This window comes from Carassius gibelio, chromosome A5 (genome assembly GCF_023724105.1).
Source record: "Carassius gibelio isolate Cgi1373 ecotype wild population from Czech Republic chromosome A5, carGib1.2-hapl.c, whole genome shotgun sequence".
Lineage (NCBI taxonomy): Eukaryota > Metazoa > Chordata > Actinopteri > Cypriniformes > Cyprinidae > Carassius > Carassius gibelio.
Genome location: NC_068375.1, coordinates 30,757,376 through 30,774,427, shown reverse-complemented (window position 1 = coordinate 30,774,427; position 17,052 = coordinate 30,757,376). Strand labels below are relative to the sequence as shown.

The following is a 17,052-nucleotide window of genomic DNA, read 5'->3' as shown; positions in this document are numbered from 1 at the left end:
TTGGCAAATGTTTTAACAAAATCCAAGCCAAGAAAAATTCAAATCAATCTTGAGACAAATTCAAAAATAACTTACTTTTATTTAATCTTCATTTGTACCAGCTGCTTTAATCGTGCAGGCAGCAAACAGTGTGCTACCAGACGTCAGAGGAATGTCTCTCATCTGGTTTGGTTTGCTTCAAAATGCAACTTTATTGTGATATTCAACAAAAGTGGATATCCTGTCTGATTTTGAAGAGGTGTTTAGAACGGATGCATTCAAGAATTGAGAATTGAACAATTACTGACCTCAACAGAAAAAAAAACACACACACACACAGCAACTTTTCAATACAAACAAGAAGTGTGGATTTCCCTGGGTAGAAAATTGAGTGGTACAGTTTTAACCAATCCATGGGCACAGCGCCACCTTGCAGTCTGGAGTCAGCATGGCATGTCCTGATCTCAAAGACTTTTGAGGTCAAAATGGCAGATGACAGGCTGGTGTAAGTCTGTATGTGTTTGTTCAGTGTGTATGTGTGTGTATGTGTGTGTATGTGTGTGTGTGTGTGTGTCTTCTCCCAAGTTCAATCCACATGGATTTGGGCAGAATGCCCTTGACACAGTGGACAGAAAACAGAGAAAACACAGATTGTTCAGTCTTCATGGATGTTGAAAAGCTTGGCCACCTCATTAAGATCTGCATGTTGTTCTCCATCTTTGATTATCTACAAATACACAGACAAAACAACAAATAAATATTTTTCAGAGAAACGATTCAATGAAGATGGATGGAGAAAGGAAATGATATCTCTGCTCACCTTCCTTGCGATGGGCATTCTGTTAAAAACGTTCCAAAGTACAATTCCGACCACTACGTTATCCCTCAGGTAAAATATCACTCCTTTCCCATAATCCTCCTTCTGCTGGACAGGACGTGGAGGGGCCACTGTTTCTGCTTTCAATGTCCCGGCAACTGCCTCTGTCTCACTCTCGGAACGGATTCCGGTGCCTGTAAACAAAGAAAATGTTGGTTTTGTTTGTCCGCTGTTATTGACAGGACCCAGGAAGTGGTAATCCACAAATCCAAGGTAGTTTTAGCAATCTACATGTCAGTAAATGTTTGCGTACCTGATTGTTCGGTTGCAGCTTTTGGTGTGTCCTTGGCTGTGGCTTTAGCAAACACTCCCACGGTGGGCAGACTGCTGTCCACTATACCGATGGCTTCGTATCCAACATCTGGACCTAGATCACTCCTGAAGACAAGGACATATTGTGAGTGCTGAATAATACAGTTAAAAACACATTAAAAGGGGAGTTTGTTGGAGATGTGTGGTCACCAGAACATCGACTGATGCCAGTAGGGTTTGCTGGCTCCGGTCATGTTTTCTCCAGCCAGTCTGCCGCTGACCACCGCGTGATCATGATGCTCTACGCGCCGGCGGCCCAGCTTGATATCATAGAAACATGCAGCATCTCCTGCCTAGAACACAAACACAGAAGAACCTTATGTGTGTTGAAAAAATGTATGATGCAATCAGAACCAGTACAGTTCCTATGAAAACCGAACCAGCCATTCTTTAGGATCTTCTGGCTTACTCTCCTGAATACCATCAATATCAGTATTTTTAAAAGATCTCCTCTCTTCCCTTTTGTATGTGTTGCTGGAGAAGCCATCAGCCCTACGTACCACCCAGATGTTGGAGCGAGCCTGGAGCTCAGCATTAACCCGATACCCTCCGAAATCAGAGTCCACCTCTAGCCCAGCAGATTTGGCAAGTTCCACACTAGGCTCCAAACCAACTGCTGCTACAACGTGGTCTGTCTCAATCTAAAACAACAGCATAATCATATTACTTTGTTACTAGCAAGGCTAGGTTATGATTGTCTGACGGAAAAGCAGACTCACCAGTCGTCCATCCTTCAGTTTGATCTCCAATTTGTCATTTTTGTAGCTCACATTTTTCACTACAGCATCCATGATTATGTTCACACCCTCTATGAATGGTCAAACGGTTGACTGTGGTTAGCTTAAACTTTTCAAAATACCTACATTTCATCTGGACATTTAAACTGTGATTAGCTTAAACTTTTCAAAATACCTACATTTCATCTGGACATTTACAGCTAAGGGAAGCAATTTCTGTGATAAACAGAACTGGGGGTCGGGTGGGGGGACTTAAAACAATAGGTTTCAGGCAGAAACACTGTTTCTCAAACACTGTCATTGATACAGGTAATCTTACTCCCCCACCTCAAAGCACACGCTATTTTTTGAGCCATTGCCATGTTGGGCTGCTCAAACAAATGTGCTTTATTCATCCTCTCACCTTTCCGGACTTTCTCAGTGGTCCAGTTACTCAAGTATTCAGGAAGTACTTTTCCCATGTTACCCTTCTCTGGGAACAGCTGGATCACCTCTAAACCAAGGTCAGTGGCTACAGAGAGGGAGAGAGAGAGAGAGAGAGAGAGAGAGAGAGAGAGAGAGAGCAAGGGCAAGGAAAAAGATAGATGGGGAAATGTCAGCTGCATTTTTAGTAAAAAAAAAAAAACAAACAAAAAAAAAAACACCTTTATAACATGAGAACATGTAGATACATACATACATCCACATAAAACAAAAACTGTGTCAGTGTGTGTATTTACTCAGTGCAACTTATAACATCAAAGTGAAAGATATAACCCCTGCATGTCAGGAAAAAAATAAATAACAGAGTTGAAAAAAGGATCACACCATTGTGTCAGTATGTTGTTAAACCACCTTTTGCTTTGATTACAGACTTTAGTCTGTTTGTTTGTCTCTTCTAATTTGGCACATATGGACTTTAATAGGTTTCAGTTCAATATTAGCCTCATCTCCCTCAGAATCTTTAAATGCGTTTTGGCAACGCTCAGACTGACTGCATACGGCCTTTCTAGAGGAGTGGCTTTTTTCTTGCCACTTGGATGTTATAAGGTGCACTGAGTAAATACAGCTGGATAAAACAAAAACTGTGGCGGTCTTCATTTCAGGCTGCAAAGCAACAGAATTTGATCTTTTTTAAGGGGGTGATTCTTTTTTATACCCACTGTATATACACATATTATAATAAAACGGTCATCATTATTTATACATATAAATTATAAAATGTATACATATATACTTTTTTTTTAACCATCAACACTTAGAAAATTATAATATATATATATATATATATATATATATATATATATATATATATTAGGGGTGTAACGGTTCACAAAATTCACGGTTCGGTTCGATACGATACACTGATGTCACGGTTCGGTTCGGTTCGGTTCGATACGTTTTAGATACAGCAAAATGTAAAAACATCTCAACTTTTCAGAATGCCGCAAGCGCACCGCGGGTCATGTGACAAGAACCAACCAATCAGCTTCATCCTTTCCCGTAACAACGTTGAAAGCTCAGCCAAGATGAAGGAACAGCTGATCATAGTTGTATATGGATTGCAATTTTGAAATAAATTCAGTAGCAGAGCTACTGCAAGCGATTTTTAGAGCTGCAAATCCATTTATCCTTCGCTGAAATTTCCGCGTCTCATGGAGAGAGCACGTCATTGTTGCTTAGCAAAGACAGACGCCTCAGGAGAAAGACGCGCTTAGCGTTTTCCATGCGTTTTTAGGCACGATATGTGAACGGCCCCTAAGGCGCTCGCTCACTCAGCACGCGCTGAAGGCTCGTTGCAAAATGTCTAATGCATTTAACAGACCAGAAATATAAGATCCTAAAATAACCAACAGGTCTGGTGTTTGGGTTGGATTCCCTGTAAGCTATAGTGTCTAAATGCTGCAGGGATAGTTTGCTGCGTGCATGTTTCTCCTTTTTTTCGTCTTTTCCCAGATAGTACTGACGCATATATCCCAGATATTCCCGCTGGTTTTTTTTTTTTTTTTTTTTGTAATCCCGCTGGTGTACCCTGTCATGTTGCAGATGCGACATACCGTTGTTTATTTATCCACCACTCTCTTGCCATCACCATTATAGCTTAAAGGGAATCCAAAGTGCACCCAAACACCAGACCTGTTGGTTATTGGAGGATCTTCTCATTTCTAGTCTGTTAAACGCATTGGCTATTTTGCAACGAGCCTTCAGCGCGTACTGAGTGAGCGAGCGCCTGCTGAGTAGCCTAACATAAACATATAAGATGGTGTTTTTTTCTTCTTCGGGAGTGTCAGGGGCGTTGCCTGTTACGTTGTTTGGGTTATTGGGCTACCTTGTTGAACGCATATCATTATATTTCTTTCTCTCTCTCTTTTTTTTTTTTTTTTCAAATATAATTAATTACTCCAACGAACCGTTCGGTATACATAATGCGTACCGCGTACCGAACCGAAAGCGTCGTACCGAACGGTTCAATACGAATACACGTATCGTTACACCCCTAATATATATATATATATATATATATACACACACATACATATACACACATACATATACACACACATACATATACACACATACATACATATAATATATATACATATACATATACATATACATATACACACATTTATATATCTCTGAATGACAGTTGAATGTTTGGACTCACATCTGCGACCCAAAGCACATGCTAGTTCGCTACCAAGAAAACCTCCGCCAATGATGGTAATGGATTTAACCTCCCTGGAGATCTTCTCTAGAGATCTAAAATCTTCAATCTACCAAATAGAACATATGAAAATTAAACAGATGTATATATAGAAGACAGGGTTCTGTCCAATAGTACTTTTTCACAACACATTTCCATCACTTTTCCAGTCACTACATTCATAGATTCATCCTTAGTGGTCTGTGACATGCATAATAAACATTAGAGATTAGCATAAGGGTGCCCTCCAGTGGTGTTTTGCACATTTACATTTGTGCATTTGGCATCTCGTGAGATGATGTGCATATGTGCTTAATAAAAGAGCTTTTCTTATTAAACATCTTATTCTGGCTTGAATTTTTAACTGTACTGACACTAGATCGAGGTATAATCTGATTCTGTCAACATAAAACGCCATTCACAACCCACTTGACAAGCCTTATGTGACGTGTTTTAAAAAAATAGAAAATTCAATGTCATGTTGACTTTAACATACTAATGGAGGATCTCATTTGAACACTACTTTTTAATTCTGCTTGTCCCGAAACCAATAAATGTGCCATGAGACATACTTTTCTAAAGAGGGTTGTCCTCTTCATCACTTCCTCTCCAGCTCTCTCAATGACTTGCAGGTTTCTAGGCACCCCTCCTAAAACACACATACATTTTATAAGACAGTCAGCAATAGATTTTACACCTCTGCATTCATTTATGTGTATATTTTACATGCATTTTACCTGTGGCAATCAGGCACTTTTCATATGAGATCTCTGCACCATCACTCAACTTGACTTTATTCTCTCTGACATCCATGTGTACCACCTACACCACAGTTACAAAAACACACACAAACAGGGGTACGATGAGGACAAGTCATCCACATGCACTTATGCATCCATAAAACATTTTTTCCCACTCGTGGGACCTCACTATATTTATACTTATTCATAAGGAAATTATTTAGAACACAGCTCAGTAACAAGAGATGCTGATGTCAGTTTCCCACCTTACGGCCCGTGAGCACAGCCACACCCCCATTCTCCACTTTACCAAGATCCGTGGGACTGACGTAGAACGAGGGAGGTTGGAAGTAAATACTAAAACAAGCAAAAATAAATATCAATATCATAAAAATCAACCCAAAAAATTTCAGAATTCAGAAGCAATTGTCTGAAACAAAGCCAGCGCATTAGTGTGTGATCAGATCTTAGGTGGTCTGGAATATTCTGACACACACCTCCTCTCTTTTCCATTCCATTGTTTGAAGCGCAGTGTTTCAGTGGCCTTGGGGTCATCGGAGAACCAGAGTTCTTTAGAGAGAGGAGGTCTCATGTAGGGCAGTTCAGACTCCTCTGTAACAATCAACACCTGTCAACAATCAACAACAATTTGATACAATTTTAGAATGGAGATATTACATAAGCACCCACATCCTCATATTTGGGGGTTCTTAACAAAACCTGTTCTAAAAGTATTGATTACAGTATCCTGTGAGGTTCAGCATAATTCTGCCAAACTACCACCAAACTGACAGACTCACCCTGGCCCCAGGGTCACGTGCGCGGATAGACCTAGCTGCAGCGAATGAAGCCGTGCCTCCACCAATCAGAAGATAGGCAGCGTGTTCAGGGACATCTGAGTGAGCAGCAGTGGATTCAGTAGCTGGAGCTGGCTCAGAAACTGCAGCTGGTTAAAAAAAGAGACATTAAGTACAAACAAGCATTTATGAATAATTTGACCTGAACACTGAATAAGAGTATGCACTTAACATTATCTGTACAAGAATATGTAAGTAATCTCAGGAACACAGCGCTAGAATTGGGGAGAGATTAGAATTTTAATGTAATATAAGTGCAAACTGTACCCCAAGTAATCTGGAAACGTGGCTGAAAATCATACATTTCTGACATTGTACCATTAACATTAGCCATTAGCGTTACAACAGTCACACAAAACAACCATTGGAAAGAATGAAAAAACTGAATTGGAAAGAATACAAGGCTTTGAAAAGAAGAGAGGACAATGTGGTTTATAAAGACAACCATGAATGAAGTTCAATGATAAATGATATAACCACCCTAAAACAGACCAAGACATAATTTAGTCAACTCAAATAAAAGAGCATTTGTATCCATAAATATCAAAAGTGAAGTGACGGAAAGTTTAGAAATAGGTGTCCATATGTGTGAAAGAAGTAATTATCAGTATCTTTATCAGTGACATGTTTAAACTGATTCCCATCCAGTCAAAACTGGACTCTTACCACTTTCAGAAACAGGTGAAGCCTCCGGAACATGTGCAGCGATGATTACAGGTGTAGGTTTGGTTTCTTAATCCCGATGTAAGAGGAGAGGAAAGACGTTAACCTCAGTTTCCAAAAACATTTCCTCTGTAAAAAACTGGATTTCCATGCAGATGCGTTAGGCTTACCAATCTCAACTATAGGAGCTAAGGGTTCTTCACTCTGCAGAACTACTGGAGCTTCAGCAACAGGTTCTGTTACAGAGATTTCAATGACGGGTTCTGGTACAGAAGCTTCAACAACAGGCTCTGTTACTTGGGTTTCCACAGTGGGTTCAGGAATAGAAGCTTCTACAATTGGTTCTGTAACAGGTTCTTGTACAACAGGCTCAGATTCTGTGAACTCAACAACAGCTTCTGTTACCAGAGGTTCTTCAACAGGAGCTTCTGTTAAGAGTAGGTTCTTCAGCAACAGGCTCTAATACCACAGAATGAGCAAATCAGAAGAATGTTTGACCGTACAAGAGGAAGCACCAAAACAATCCTCCACTCTATATCATTTGTCTCTTCCCACTCTTAACAGGTTCTAAAGATAGTTCAGGAATGGAATCCAGATATGTTGGAGCATATAAAGCAAGATTATTAGTAGATAACTGACTAAACGAAAACATCCCTAACATTTTTTAATGCTCTAAATCTGAACATTTTCACGCTTTGATGGGTTGTAGGAGTGGTTAATTTGGGGTGGGTTCATCCAGTGAAAATTGGAAAAATAATGGATCCAGGATCAGGAATGAATTTGTAGGACAGAAAAAGAGGTAAAAACACAAGGAAAGGTTAAATTATGGATGAATGTGAATGTATCAGGGTCTTCATCTACTTCCTGCCATAGTTGCAACATCTTCTGTGTGACCTTCCATTTTCCAAATTTGTGGAGGATCACCATGTTACCATGAAGATCCTCATATCTTCTGACATATCAAAAACTATCAGGATGGACAATTCTCTGGAATATTCTCTTAGACTCCACTACCATTACACTCTCTCCTTCCAAGAATAAAAGCTCCTGCTTTGGCACTCATAGATGCTAGTTTGTTCTGAGGCTGGGAGAATGTGTCAATGCAAACCAAAAAGTACAGAAACTCATGTACATGTGCATTAATAGAATGTTGTTCCAGAACAGGTCCTGATGACAGTTTCTCCAAAACATCATCTTCATTGTGCAAGTGGAGAACAGAACTGACAATCCAGACAAATGGATGGTCTAGCCATCTAAAAACCTTTCCAAACATTTCAACATGAATAAAAAAGTAAAGCAAGATAATAAGCAAGACAAGACAGCTTATTTCAAAACATCTAAGAGTTAGTTGGAAACACGGAAAAGGGAAGAAAGAAAATAGAGGTGGAAATGATTGGTTGGTGATACAGACAATGTGTGATGCAAAATACACAACCGACAAATGAAAGACATGACGAAGAAGAAAAGACACGCATCATGCATGTCCATCAACAACGAAAGAACTTCATAGATTATCGCCTCTCTCCAACCACTTTTGGCCAAATGGAAGAAAGAAAACTGGTACATTTTGGACCACATTGACCTCTTAACTTGAAAAGGCATAGTAAGTGAAATTTAGAATAGAAACAAATGGATGCACAAGCGGTTGGGTAAGGAACATCAATGGAGTTACCCACAAAGCAGTGTCAAACGCAGTCAAATGCCTGACAGTGAAGACCGTTCACCATGTATGAGTAAAAGTGGAAGGTAACGGTGACAATTCTAAAGATGGCTGAAAGTTTACATTTACAGTTCCTAGCAGATGCTTTTTAAAGTTTAGTGAACAAAAAAATGCATCTAATGCAGAACTGTTAGGTTTCAGACAATGTTAAAACAATGCAAAAGACAATTAATAGGAAAATTACATAGACAGACACAGACATGCAGTATGCAGTGTCCCAAGAAGCATGCACAACTTAATGTGACAGTTCATGTACATTTTACCAGTTTTCTATTACAGTTATAAGAAAATCATGGCTTAGGGCAAATAAACAGAAGGGAGGTTAGGGGGATTTACACTGATAAAGGCCAAAAATCGAACTACCTTTTAATTTCATCATTACAACCTATACAGTATAGAAGGGTTGAACAGGAAACGGTGACTACGTGTACAAGCTGATGGTTGATCTATCCAAATCTGGAACTCCTGTTATTGTATATTGTATATTAATACACTGTAGAGGCACATCTACGCTATCATTCAAAATGTTGCAGTGGGTAATTTTTTTGTTTGTTTTTGAAATAAGTTTCTTATGCTCTCCAAGACTGCATTTATTTGATACTGCTTTTACTTTAAATACAGTAATATTGTGAAATATTACTACAATTTAAAAGAACTGTCTGAATAGGTTTTGAAAATTTCATTTTTTTTTTATTACAAGCCATTACTCCAGTCTTCAGTGTCACATGATCCCTTCATACATAATTCTGATATGCTGATTTGGTGCTCAAGAAACATTTGTTGCAATATTAGGCTATGCACACACCAAAATGATGACACTATACTAACAAACAGGAGCTGCCTTGCTTATTGTACATAATACAATATAATATACTATTTAATATGTTCAGGTTGTTAATCCCTTTTTTAGACTAAGCAGAGTTAAGAATTCCCAAGAAACATATCCTACTGAGTGAAGTGTTATTTCATCCTGCATGAACAGGACATTCTGTGAATGTTAATCCCCATATATGCACCAGTGACAGTGACATATGAACAACCAGAGCCATATGACCTCAGAGCACAACAGCACTGCATAACTTATTTCAAATGTTCATTTTAGGTTTCCAATCAAATCAGAATGTTGTCAGAGAGCTGGCAAATAGTAGATAAATCTCTGGTTTTGCTTTGAATTCAGCAACCAATGTGCAGGGAGTGGACTACAGTGCTCTGTGTGTAAGGCTGTGAACAATGTGCATATATAGACAGAAAGATGGAGAAAACCTATAGCAGAATGTGGAAATAACCACTCACCTTCTTTTGATTCTGCCACAACTGCAGCTGAAACACAAAAGACAACATACCACTGAATTAAACTGTAAATATATAAATGATATACAAAACAATAACTTCTAATTGAATGACCATGATTTATAATTTGGTGTGTTCATGTGGTTAGTATATTTACTTACTGACAGCCTCAGCTGCTGATGGCCTTTGTTTTGGTCTGTTGGCGATATCTATCATACGCTCATTATATCTTTCCTTGTCCCCTGAGACAGTGCGGTACGCCTTTAAACACACAAACAAATAAACAACACTTACATTGAACTTTGCAAATATAAAAACCAACATCACAGCTGCTTGTGACTGATCAACTAGAATGTGAGAACGTTTATGACTGATATAAAAGCAACATTATTTATTACATTGAAGAAAACTGATGCAACTTATGATCCAGAGTTTGAAATGGAACTCTGAAATGGAGACTGAAATTTTGAGCATACTCAAAAAAAAAAAAAAAAAAAAAGTGTCTGACAAATGCACATATAAATTAACATTAACATGATTCACAAACCACATAAGCAGTGCAATTCTATTATAGGTAAAACTTGAAGCAATTATGTGAGGAAATATATATTATGTGCACTGACAGTATGGAACTGGGTAGGGTTGCACCATCCATTCATAAGGACTAACCTAAATTAGAATGCAAAGTCCACACTACAGGCTTAGTAACTACTAGCTAGTTTGTAACTAAATCTATGCATTATTCGGTTGCACCAGTTTTTGGTAAGGTAGGATGTAGCTAGTAGTTCGTAAGCCCTGAGTAAATTAATGTTGCATAATATGACGTTTACCCTAAGACCCAATAGAAGCCTTCAAATATGTGAGCAGAACTTGTTTAGGGGTGTCGGCTAAAAGAAGAGCATATGATGCAGTTCATTCAGTCTGATATTTTATTCCAGCTGTTACTCCTGACCAGATGCTTCTGTAAATATCTAATTTATATGTAGAGTTATGCTTCAGCTAAGTGTAATGGTCACCATTTACGTCAAAACTACATCAAAAAAAAAGTTGTAACTTGTGTACAGCTGGTATATAAGCCCCAGAAGAATAAGCGAATCATAAAGGGATATTTACATAAACTCCTCCCCCCAGACATGTTGCTCCAACCAGGACATAATACAGAGTGTTTTCTCCGCCCCCTCCTGCTGGCCCTGATGACATCTGGGCTCTCTGTACCATCTCCAATCTTCTCCCATGTCTCAGCACTGAGAAGTCAATCAAAAAAAATATATAAACATATATAAAATGATGCATGAATGTATCATTTTCATATATTTTATATAAATATCATATTAAATGCAAGATGCAATAAACTGTCTACAACTGTCATTGTAAACTGTCTACTTTATTGTTTAAAATAACTGTTAATAATGTCAAAATAATGTCAAAATAAGGATAAAATGTTCCATCATTATTTAGCATAACAAATATATTAATGTAAAATGAAACAACATATTTATTCTTACCCGTACATACTAACATGTATAAATGAATAAGTGGTCATACAAAAACTATTAAAAACTTCTTGATGACAAAGCCTAATGGTTCAAAGGATATTGCCAAAGATTAGAAAATTATATAATTAGTAATTTGGGGCTCCTTAAATAGAGTAATTTTATCTCATCTAAAGATTCTTCTTTTAAACATTCCTTACAAGATATTTGGTATATAAACTATCATTACACTGAGGGACATTTTTTCATTCATGGGGAAATGTTTAAACAGGACACACTTTCATGTACGAATTTTTTTTTAAAGTTGCTTTATTTCCCAAGAATATATGTCTGTATAATAAAATATAATTCTATTTTTCAGGGTCTCGTTTTTTTTTCACTTAAGGATATAAATTTCTTTCAATATTTTTAGATTTTTTTTTCAACTTGAAAACTAATTGCACTACTTTTAGTCGTTTAGTGTTTGTCGCTTAGTTATTTCTGTAACGATTAACAACGTATGTGTGTGTGATACATAATGTTTTTCCTAATATTTGTTCAGGAACGTACTGTAAAGTGTAAAAATCTGTGAAGTCGCGTAGTGTAATACCTTACAGACAGCATCTTGCGACTCAAAACGGTTACTACGACAACCAAATGTAAAATAATAATAAATATAATAAAATGCAACTTGTATCAGAGAAAATTATACATTTTGTCTAAAGTCCATGTATTTATCAAGTAATACCCGTGTAGTTAACCGGGAAGTACATAACGTTAGTTAACGGTCATTATTGTCTTGACCGCGTCATGGAGCTGTCAAGAGCCACACGCGTGTGAAAGGCAGACTTAATGTTCACCGACCTTGGCCCAAAAATTACTGCAGTTCTTCGTGCAGTCCTGCACTAACGTTAAACCATACAAGCGTTAGTGTTACAAATAATCATTTTGACAGAATTCCCACGTGACTTCGTGTGGAAATGTGTCCATATGCGGTTGTACCGCAGACAGTACTGAATGAAACTTCAACGGTGTTCATCTACTAGACCTTTATCCTACTGGACTTGTGTTTCCATGTAAATTGTGCAAGCCTTTCTGCTAGAAATGAAGTTCACAAGTGATTAACTTAGCAGAGCCACAAACTTCTGCTGCCGCTTTCTTCAACTTGCCTGATTTTCTCGCATTCTGCAGACACTGAGTGGACGAGGCTCGCACCAGGGGAGCAAGTTTATTCCATGCTGTCTTGCACTTAAACATCGCAGCTCTGCTGTACTTTTCGGTAAGACAGCCTGGGGAAGTTCACAGCCACTCTCACCGTGCAGCTGTAGATTAAGGCCGGAGAGACCTTCTCAGGTCACACAGCTCCGGCAGGCGCTTCCGGTCTCGGCTGACGGCCCGCCCTTTTCTGCACTGATTGGCTGCGGCAATGACAAATTTGTGAGTGATTGGTTAGATTTTCTGTCAGTTATAATTTGTCAGCGTTACTCAATTGCCGATTGGTTATTTGTGGGGTACGCCTTAACGACGCCACAGGTCGTGTGACGAGAGACCGCCCAGTTACACTGTATTTAAGTCCCACTGTATACAAGGCATATAGATTTATCTTTCTTTAAAAATTTGAGCTTTATTACTGGCGTTTCATTCATTTATGCATTCTAAATATATATTAATAATATAATAATATAATATTTTATTATATTATTATTACAGTTTAAAAGATATAAGATTATATATATATATATATATATATATATATATATATATATATATATATATATATATATATATATATATATATATATATATATCCTTTTTTGAAAGTAATAATTTTATTTAGCAAGGATGTGTAAAATTATTTTTTTAAGTGATAGTAAAGACTTCTATTGTTTAAAAAAATCTATTTTAAATACCTGCTATTCTTTTAAACTGTTTATTCATAAAATAATCCTGAATAAAGTATAACAGTGTCTAAAAATAAACAATATAAAAAAATATATATATATATATTAAGGAGCACATCTGTTTCTGACATGTGACACTAGAGACTGGAGTAATGGCTGAAGAATATTCAACAATGCATTACAGAAATAAATTCCATTTTAAAGTATATTAAAATATATTTTTAATAACATTATTTTGATTTTGATTATTTTATTTTACCTTTTTATTCTGTATTTTTGATCAAATAAATACAACATTGATGAGAATAAATGACAAAAAAAAAGGAAAATAAAAATCTTAACTGATCCCATATTTTAGCAGTGCATGGTACAAAACAATGAAAAAAGCAGCACTGACAACAGTGGCGCTGCAAACTCAGTTTTCAGATCACTCATACAACCCTGATTTCTCGCATGCAATCACGGTGATAGAAAGCGGGGCGGCGCCGTGACCGCGGGACTTTCCAGCGAGGAAAACAAACGTGACATGCGGAAGACCCTGAACAGCGCACAGACCTTTGACTCCTTCAGGATATGACAGGAAAAACGACTTTCTCTCTGTCATGCGAACACTCTGGAAAACACTGTCGGAACATGACATCAAACTTACCAATCAGCCCCAATTATAGCCAGCTGGACGAAAACATATCTGAAAACAAAACTGCAAAAGGGCAGTACATATTCTTATTGATTCTGACTTTAATATTAAGCACGGAGACGTTTATCACGGCTTTCCTTCTTTATGACTTCTCCGAGGATATTCAAAGAGTGAGTTAAATCCTATAACCTTAAATTATTAACATCTTTAAACAAAAAATAATTTTATTTATACAAAGAATATAAATCTGTAAATCGTTTAATTTTTTTTAAAGACTCGTGAAACTGGCAAAGATGGAGGGTATCCAATCCACTGTCTCTCCACAGATCTTACTCAACCGACAAATCAAGCAGGTTTCGCAAGCTGTGACTTGTTCAATCAAGAACTGAAACAAACCGCACAGCAGGTATTTAAAACTGCTTTAAGACCTTGAATACACTTTGTGATGGTGAGGAATATATGTAAGATATTCCATAATAAACTAGATTCCCTTTTGAACAGAGGCTGTTGATGGACATACAGAATTATGTACTGGAAACATTAGGAGGTAAAATAAATACATTATGCTTGCTTGCTTATTTATTTGTGCAATGCATTTATAATCTAACTTAGGCTATGCGGTAGTGAAATATTAAACTTGAAAATGATTTTTAAACTGTATTCCTGTGTATTGTAAAAATGATATTCTTCTTAGACTTCCGTTGGGGGATTTAAGCCTTAGCTAATTTGTGAATCAGACCATGCACCCCCATATTTTGCACCCTGTTTCAAGCATTGTATTTAGGCTAATTGAAAGTGTGTTTACAGAACATAACGTCACTGAGATTTTCAAACCAGCTGTGCACGTCGGGGCAAAACAAGAGCTTAAACAATATCAAAGGCTGCAGAAAGATGGTAAAATCGTCCCCACTGTACAAGATAAGGTGGTTAAGTTTAACAGTCTAAGGATAACAGCGTTCATCTTTTCTATTTTCTGCAGACGGAGTTCGTGCACTGGATCGCATACAGTGGGACAACATGAACGGCCAGTTCAGTCAGGAAGGGTTAATGCGCCTGAGTTCCGATGGAGAAATAGCGGTGCCACACGACGGCATTTACTTTGTTTTCTCTCAGGTTAATTTCGAAACACAATTAGGAAAGATTATGCACTTTACGCAGTACTTATACAAGACGACAGCATCCTATCCACTACCAGTGATGCTCGCTAAATCTGTAGTGACTCCCTGCGTGAGCATAAACTCGAATGCACAGCTTTATTCCAGTCATCAGGGGGCGCTGTTTCGCTTGGAAAAGGGCGATAGGCTCTCCTTGTACGTGCTGAATATAAGCGCCGTTCGCTTCCCACAGGAAGCTACTTACTTCGGTGCTTTCATGATTAACTAAGCAAAACAGCAGCATTTTGTTTCATTGATTTCTTCATTGAGAGATGTTATATTTGTATTTTTTCCCCCCAGATATATATTAATACAATGTATGTCTACTGAGATGATAATGTTTATCCACATCAATACTAAATATGTGTTGTTGTTGTGCAGTTTAAACAAATAAAATACTAAATAATAAAATCATTAAATATTTTTTTACCTGTTAACATGGATAAATGTGGTACACATACTCTTAAAATCCAATACAACGAATATGGGAAAAGAAAGATGAATAGACTATCCGTGTCATTGATTTTTTTCTAGAATATCACTGGCAAGATTTTCTCTTCTCCTTCCGGTGAAAGATGAGGATGTTTATCCTGTTTTCTTCTGTGTAGAAGCACCAGTCTTACCCTGGGGAATAAAGTGAGAGCTTTATTTAAAAAACATTATATTCAATATGTTGGTAAATGCAGATTGACAAACTTGACAGAAATCAGAAAGCTGTTAAACTATGTTTAATTATAACAGTCTTTTTTTTTTGGGAAAAAATAATATAGCTAGACTGCAAAGAATAATCAATTTCTGTTACAAAAAAAAAAAAAAAAAAAAAAACAGTTCTGACTTTCGGGGCTTTAAAAATAAGAAACTTCCTAAGGGTGAACTGGGGCAGAGGGGTCATCTTTGCATCTATTATATCATTGTTAGTGTCTATGCCCTCATTATGGCTTACATCATTATTGGTATTAATGATGATCCTCAAGATGTACTGGGCTCTTAAAATAAAGGAAGAAACAATTAGGGGTGCAGATAAATATAAGCTGATAATTAATGTGCATCTCATCAGTAAAGCCGGTTCTCTAATCAGCTATATTCTCTCAGGTCTCTGATTTCACATAGAGCAGTTCATGAACGTGGATTTGCGCAGCTTGTCAGTTAACAACAGCTATGTGTAGTAACAGCTGCTCTATGTAATTTTTAATTACACTTCTACATTTTGCACTTTATTTTTGTTTGCAAAACCTCTTTTATTCTACACGATACTTCATTTTCTCCTGCAATTTTTTTATTTTTTGCTAAACTTGTTTTCTTCCTGCAATACCCTACTTCCTTTTATTGTGCAATTCTTGATTTTTATTTGCAAAAAGCAAATTTATTTTTCTCAATACTTTCATTTTTCTTTTGCAAAACTTTATTCTTTTTCATATTATATGTGGCATTAAATTGACTCCATACACCTGACCTTGAAACGTGCAGGACTCAAAGAAATCATTCATTGCCTTTTAAAGTTTACTTGTCGCATTAAGCCATATCACAATTCTTGTCTTTTCCGTCCCCTGATATCATAATAAAGACTTTCTTGTACCATTTAAGAGTTTTATTGGCTTAAATTTGATAAAATTAAATTGAAGACTTTAAGAAACCCTAAGAACATAATTTAGAGCATACATTTCTGTCATGCACTTGGCAAAAACATTTTGTTGACTGTGCATTTTACCTCTGGAATTTGAGGCAAGTGCAACAGCAGCTTTATGAGGAGTAGTGTAATGGTAATTTAAATGTACATTTTTCAGGTACATTTCCAGACGATCTATGCGTATATCCCCTTGAACTTGGTAATAATAATAATACAAATCAGTTTACCCTCTTTAATTTTGCTAACGTTAGTGCTGTAAAGAGAGGATGCGTTCAAAAAAGAATAGGTATGCAGGTAGGTTTCTTGAAGTGTCTTGGAGACATTGCCATAGTTCTCCTGGATTTCGTTTTTTTAATATATAGTTTTATCAGTTTCTTCATGTAATCCCAGATGGAATGGA

At 37.1% G+C, this 17,052-nt stretch overlaps 2 protein-coding genes across 2 annotated transcripts; one reads left to right on the top strand and one right to left on the bottom strand.

Moving 5' to 3' along the window:
- Positions 1-59: 59 nt before the first annotated feature.
- Positions 60-12,713, bottom strand: LOC128011950 (apoptosis-inducing factor 1, mitochondrial-like). The gene is given in 20 exon segments (XM_052594762.1): positions 60-706; positions 800-990; positions 1,110-1,234; positions 1,319-1,461; positions 1,669-1,809; positions 1,888-1,976; positions 2,309-2,416; positions 4,553-4,661; positions 5,164-5,240; positions 5,329-5,413; positions 5,598-5,688; positions 5,829-5,959; positions 6,132-6,277; positions 6,855-6,920; positions 7,022-7,286; positions 7,288-7,310; positions 9,865-9,891; positions 10,023-10,122; positions 10,975-11,105; positions 12,503-12,713. Coding segments are annotated over 20 exon segments (2,208 nt in total). The 5' UTR covers positions 12,591-12,713; the 3' UTR covers positions 60-634.
- A 1,026-nt stretch (positions 12,714-13,739) lies between these two features.
- Positions 13,740-15,436, top strand: tnfsf10l4 (tumor necrosis factor (ligand) superfamily, member 10 like 4). The gene is made up of 5 exons (XM_052594752.1): positions 13,740-14,041; positions 14,146-14,277; positions 14,373-14,418; positions 14,679-14,765; positions 14,851-15,436. Exons 1-5 carry the CDS (start codon positions 13,808-13,810, stop codon positions 15,252-15,254), a joined length of 903 nt encoding a protein of 300 aa, XP_052450712.1. The 5' UTR covers positions 13,740-13,807; the 3' UTR covers positions 15,255-15,436.
- Positions 15,437-17,052: the final 1,616 nt, after the last annotated feature.